Source organism: Solanum stenotomum, chromosome 6 (genome assembly GCF_019186545.1).
Source record: "Solanum stenotomum isolate F172 chromosome 6, ASM1918654v1, whole genome shotgun sequence".
NCBI classification, from domain to species: Eukaryota; Viridiplantae; Streptophyta; class Magnoliopsida; order Solanales; family Solanaceae; genus Solanum; species Solanum stenotomum.
In genome coordinates this window covers 55,881,574-55,888,261 of record NC_064287.1, presented here as the reverse complement: position 1 = coordinate 55,888,261, position 6,688 = coordinate 55,881,574, and the positions used below count along the sequence as shown (strand labels likewise).

General features: G+C 32.3%; 1 protein-coding gene across 2 annotated transcripts; it reads right to left on the bottom strand.

The window, feature by feature from the left end:
• Positions 1-920: 920 nt before the first annotated feature.
• LOC125867644 (uncharacterized) lies at positions 921-3,137 on the bottom strand. 2 transcript variants are annotated; one of them, XM_049548203.1, is made up of 3 exons: positions 2,994-3,137; positions 2,620-2,892; positions 921-2,525 (listed from the first exon to the last, which is right to left on the bottom strand). In XM_049548203.1, exon 3 carries the CDS (start codon positions 2,434-2,436, stop codon positions 1,057-1,059), a length of 1,380 nt encoding a protein of 459 aa, XP_049404160.1. In that variant the 5' UTR covers positions 2,437-2,525; positions 2,620-2,892; positions 2,994-3,137; the 3' UTR covers positions 921-1,056. The 2 variants fall into 2 exon arrangements, with proteins under 2 accessions (XP_049404160.1, XP_049404159.1); XM_049548202.1 differs by having other exon boundaries at positions 921-2,892.
• Positions 3,138-6,688: the final 3,551 nt, after the last annotated feature.

Sequence of the window (6,688 nt, the reverse complement as noted above, 5' to 3'; positions counted from 1 at the left end):
CATGGCAATGCATAACAATGGTTTTTCAAAGTTATACATGCATCTCCCTCACTGTGTGTGTGCGTGAGAGAGAGAGAGAAGGAAAGGGGAAGGGGACATACATATCTCTCTCATAGTGCGAGAGAGAGACACAGAAAAAAAGTTTTTCTGTCTATAAGTGTGATTTTCTGTGGCGGATGCTGGATTTTCATCAAGGGAGTTCAATGTATACTTTACATAACCAAAAAAAGTTGACCTTGTATATATGAAGTGTGATTTTCTGGCGAAGGGGGATCATCCCCTAGCTCCGCCAAAGTTTTTGATTCTGCAAAGGAAAAGCAGGGGTAGAGGGGAGTTACTAGGGAGCTACTGCTAGTTCAGAGCTTTGAATAAACAGAACTGTTTGGGAAAGACTGGCCTATTTCAACACCAAATATGGATGCACAAGAGAGCATAGAAGGAAATACATCTAGATCAGGGGCATCATAGGTGATCGCCAAACTAAACAAATAACAAGTGGTGACATGATGCTTCTAGACATTTAATACATAAACAGACACTCAAACAAACTTTGTAAGCACATCTAGACACCTCAACTTGGTCTCAACTTTCAACTAAACATTCCAATTCATCCCACTGTGCCATGCAGACACCCGACAATGATATGACATGTAAATTTTGGAGGTGTCTAGATGATCATTTTGTTAGTATGAGAGTTCAACGGACAAAGTGGAGACGAGTTGAGGTGTTCTTGATGCACAATACTAAGTTTTGTGCAAGAATGCCACTGCTAGACAGAATATCACCAAATGCAAGTTTGGTCTGGTTCTTAACTAACTTGCAATGATTAGTATTCTAAATGATATAGGATAGAAGTTTAGACAAACATCCAGAGTATCCAACCATGACTTTCATAACATAGCTGATGCAGTTAATTTTAGATACTAGGACAATTCAAAAGAACTGATTAACAAGTTTGCTGCTGCATGTTAGCTGTAAAACATTTTAAAAAGATTTTACAACAAAAGGGGGCGATGACAGGTTGCCAAAAACTTGGAGATTTCCGATGCTTACTAGCTAATGATACCTAGCTGCATCAAGCTGATCTCTTCCCATCGGTCTATCTAAGCTGAGAGGTGCAGAATTGAAAGAGATATTGGGCTTTGCACTGTCTAATTCGTGCTGCTTATGCTTCAGTTGCAATGCCATATGCTCATTCTCCAACATTAATTTCTTGTTCTCCAGCCTTTCTATTTCAAACTCCCTGTCTTTCTTGCGGCAGAACCTTTGCCACTTAACCTGACGTTTCTCCAACTCAAAGGCTTCAGCTTGGATGCCAATCTTTTCCTCTTCCAGTTGTAACATCCGTTTCTTAATCCACATTTTTTGATCCCACTGGGATTTTGTAGGGTCTTGAAAAAATTCATTAATTTCAGCCAAAAAATTATCATTCCCGTTAATTTGTGGCAAGAAGCTGCCATTTTCTTCAACTCGTCTCATTCTCTCATCAAAATCTCCAATTTTACGTGCATCACCATCACCATGGTTATCATCCGATTCATCATCATCATCATCACTTTCGTCATTTTCTTCAGCTTCGTCTCCCTGGGAGCCATTATGATCTTTTGTACACAGTGCTGCAACAGGTGAAGAGTGAGCTGGAAATTCAAGATCATTGCAATCAGGTATCTTCTGCCCATTATGGTAAGCACACATCTCTCTATAAAACAAATGTTTTGAGTTAAGTATCTTTTTCACCGTGTCCTTGGCCTTGGCAGAAAGCTGCGGCATGGAGTCCATTAGAACCGGATTTTCCACCACAGCACAAGAAGTACCCCTCCCAAGAATATCATTCAATTTCTTGTACCTCTTGTTCAAATCATTAAACTTATCCTCACACTGCTGAGGTGAGACATGACAACCGTTACTCATCATTATTCGCGATACTGTTTTCCATTTACCCTTTTTCTGAAGGCAAGCAGATTTTCTCTTCAACCCCACTCCAGGACCTTCCAAACTACCGTCATCTCCAACACATGCAACTACTTGTATAAGAAGCCTAACAACATTATCAGTCCATTTCATTCTCTGCCATGGAGATCCCTTCTTCCCCTGTGTCCCACCGTTGTTATCACCATTTCCATCCTCATTAAAGCTAGGCTCATCCTCGTCACTCGTATTGCTATTAGGATTATTACTAGTATTCACAACATTACTCGGCCCAACTGCTTTATCCTTCCCATAAGCCATACAACCTTGTGCATCCATCAAACCAACTGTTTTTTCGTGTTCAAGCCCCAATTTTGCACTCACCGATGATTGAACATTATTGTGATTCATCTGATGACCATGAACTGCATTATTACTCATTGGTTCAGGTTGTTGCAGCATATTCATCCCCAAAAATCCACCATTATACCCAGATAAAAAACCACCACCCATACCAGAAGTATTCATTATTCCAAAACCAATTTGCAACTTCTCAGAACTGAAAAATCCCAACTTCACAAATCACAACCAAAAAATCAGCCCTTAAATCCTTTTCCCTTTCCTAAAAACACATCCTTGAAACTCCCAAAATACTAAACTAAAAAAAAAAACCAACTTCACAACCAAAAATAAGCCCTCAAATCCTTTTACCCTGTCCTAAAAACACATTCTTGTAACTCCCAAAATACTAAACTTCAAACAAAAACAGCTATCTCCCACAATTCATCATAATCCAACATACCAACAACTGAATCAGCTCAATCCAACAAACCCCAAACATAAAAACATCATAAAAATTAAATCTTGAAACAACTGATTCAGATACACTGTATGAACCATAAGTTATTACCCATGAAAAATTCAGCACCAGCTTTGCTCAATAAGTGTATATACAAAGAACCCATGTTGGGGCTTACATAAATCCTGTCAAAATCAAATCTTTAACATACCTAAAACAGGTAAAAACAAATTCCAAAGACAAGAGTAGCTATAAACTGAAACTTAGATAAAGTTACAATTTTTACCTCTTCAGTGATCTGACTATGAATTCTTGAAGGAGAGAGATGGAGGGGGAGAGAGAGATGGGGGAGGGAGAGAGAGAGGGGCTTAAAGGGCAATGGGTCCAATAGTATAAAGGTAAATTGGGGAAGAAGAATATTTATTAAGTACTGTTTTGGGAGCTGCTAAATCAGCAAATCTACCAATGGAAAGTGGCTTTGTCAAATAATCCCTAGTTTTTAATTTGTTTGTGTTGTTTGAACTTAATACAAAGTTTTTAAAAAAAAGTAATCCTTTGTCTCAATTTATGTGGCCATTTTTCAATTTTTTAAAAGTCAAACCGTTTAAATTTGATTGAAAATTTATGCTTGGAATCTTCAATTCTTTTAAAATGAAATTTATATATTTGTAAACTACGTAAAAAGTACCATAAGTCACAATAATTGACAATTCAAAATAATTAAAAGATATATGAAAAATTTATGGGTCAGGAATTGAATTGTTTGAATCTCGAAATCCGAAAAGTATCACAATTTGGAAGAAGGGAATAAAATAAAATTGTTGAATATGTTACGTCAAAAATTAAAATTATTGAATTATCAAAATAAGAAAAACATATTCCTTTTGAAATATATTAAAAAGAAAAGTAGGATGAGCAAATTAAAATAAATAATACATTTTTGTTTTCTACATATTATTTTTGGTTAATTATTTATACCCTATTTAGTTTATGGGTAAATGGTAATTATAGGACCTTCCTAGTTCCCATTTGTTCTTCATAAAAAGGGATCATTTGGTTCAAGATCAGATATTCAAGAATTATAATAAAAAGTATATATTGGATAATCAATATTGCCTTTTATATGGAATAATTATATAGAGATATTAATATTTATTTTTAAAACTATACTGATTTTAGTTAATAGCTTTAATGAAATATGACATTGAAAACTATGAATATCATTTACTAGGTCGTCATGAATGGACCAACAAAATTTGAGCTCAAACAATGTCTATCAAATATATTTCGGTAGATTGGTGGACTAATATACAAGAAAAGCCAAGATAATCTTGAATTCTTGCTTCGTGACCCATAAACTCTAAAAAACCGACATGTGCCCCCCAAAAAACTATGAGTCTCATTTACTAGGTCATCAAGAATGGATCCACAAAGTTTAAGTTCAAACAGAGTTGGTCTCACATATTCCAAAAAATAATGAACTAATACAAACGAAAAGTCGAGACAAGCATGAATTCCTGTTTCGTGACCCATAAACTCTTTAAAAAATAAGTGATGTCTGCTCTTGAAAAACAATAAATATTATTTACTAGGTTCAATTTCAAAATTTATATTGAAATAATTCACCTAATACCTTGAACCAAACGAAAGTTTTTGGAGGTTTTAGTCTCATTATAAAACTTAGCTTATAGTTCAATTTAAATGTCTTGATTTTAACCCCCTAAGAATTGTTTCACCATATGATCAGCTTGGCATGTGCTTATCTATTATTATCATTAAACATGCTAGCTTTGATGTTTTCTTTGCTCATGAAATTTGGTGTCTTTAAGGATCTTGATTAAGCTTTACACGAAGGCAAAAAACTTGACAAGATCTAGAATCGAAGTTATAAACTGACAAAATGACTAGATTCTCCTGGAGCGCTAGCTAAGCTAATAGTCTTGTACTTGATGCATTCATCTTATTGGCTACGTATTGTATGAGACCTTGTTATACTAGGGTTCAAGAAAGTTTATTGAACATTTGCAAGTTGTAGAATTCATGTTCTTCATACGTGCTGGTCCCATTGATATCATTGTGACCAAGTTTGTCATGTTCCAATCTGGTGGACATGGCATTCCTTCAGATATTGCATGTCTAAATACAATAACTACGTCTCAGTCCTATACAAGTTAGAGTCGACTTATAAACCACTCATTTCTTTATTTAAGCTCATTTCATATCATCATCATACATTACATGTCTCGGTATGTGCAAATCTACATGACATGTAAAACGTCACGTACAAAATTGTGTTCTTCAAGCCTTCTGTGTTTACAAGGATCGCTTTGCACATTTTCTAGTAACTAGTATTGGTTACGTGCGTTGCACGTATATTTCTATTAGTTGGTGTCAAAATCTTATATATAATTTTAATTGATATGTTAGATGATAAAAATAGATATTAAAGTATATCGAAAAATACAAGTTTCTAAGCATAAATATTAATCTTATATTTTAATCTCGTTACACTTACATTCAAAATGGATTTAATATTTGTGAAGTTAAAATATGAATTAAGGTAGTTTTGATACTATTTATATAATAGTTACTTTATATTAAACATGCATACATGTTTCTCTATGATGTAAAAGAATATAATATTTCCTTAAAATATTTTTTTATAGAACATTCAACACAATGTTTATATTAGATTTGAGATATATTTATCTACTATAATAATTTACACATTTTTCTACCTAAAAGAGATAATGCAAAANGTAAAAGAATACAATATTTCCTTAAAATATTTTTTTATAGAACATTCAACACAATTTTTATATTAGATTTGAGATATATTTATCTACTATAATAATTTACACATTTTTCTACCTAAAAGAGATAATGCAAAAGAAAAAAAAAAAACTCTTAATTGTGTTTAAATGCAAACCAATTGAATTAGTATTATATGTGGTTATTTGGTCTTTTCTCTTAGAGATATTGCTAGTGAAATTTACCTCAACATTTATGGTGTGGACATTTTATCAAGTCATTAAGGCAGTAAATATTTATAAAAATGGTGACAAAAATGTACAAGTATGATATGATGATTGATTATAATGTAACTTTTCGTTTAAGGTCTTTTCACTTGTAATATGATACATGTTTTCTTATTTAATGATTAGTTAAATGATTTATAATATTATGTTTTAGTGTATCATTTTAAAGCTTTCTACTTTGGGCATGTGCGTTGCACATGTATTCATAACGATGAATATGAATTATTAAAAATCACATAATTTCTGTTAAAATTGTGTTTGATTTGCATTAAAAAAAAGTAAAATGATAAATGTTTATAGTGTATAGTCAACTCATAAGAAGAAACTCTTTTGTATTTAGTCATCCCCTTATTATAATTTCGATATATAAATTTTATATTTGTTTTAAAAGACAAAATAAAGTAGTAAAAACAAACATAGAGGCACACTACCTTATGATTAACTTCCTTAAAATATCTCTCTTGTCTTATAGAATAGAGTAAAAATATTACTTATTTAAAATTCTAGAAATCCTAATTGACTCTTGTTCTTCTACATTCTCTTTCTAATAAATAACTTACAATTCAAAAAACAATTAAATATAATATTATAAAATTAATTAGATGTTTAATTTAGTCTATGGATAAAATGGTAATCCAACTTTTCATCTTTCAAACTTCCCACTTTTAGTAAGACTAAACGTGTTTTGCACATGAGTCCTGTGAAAGGTATGAATTACTGTCAAAATCACATTTTAATCAGTATCGCAAGCTATTAAAAAAATACTATATAATTTATAATAGATGAACAATCAATGTATTCAAATAACTTCTTTATTGTATGTCAAATGATTAGACATTTGATGAACCTGCAAAATTTAGTTTGGTAACTAAAATAATGAGCTACATTTTTAAGTTATTAGGTCCAAACATATGATATATTAGTATGTGCAAAAATGAATAAC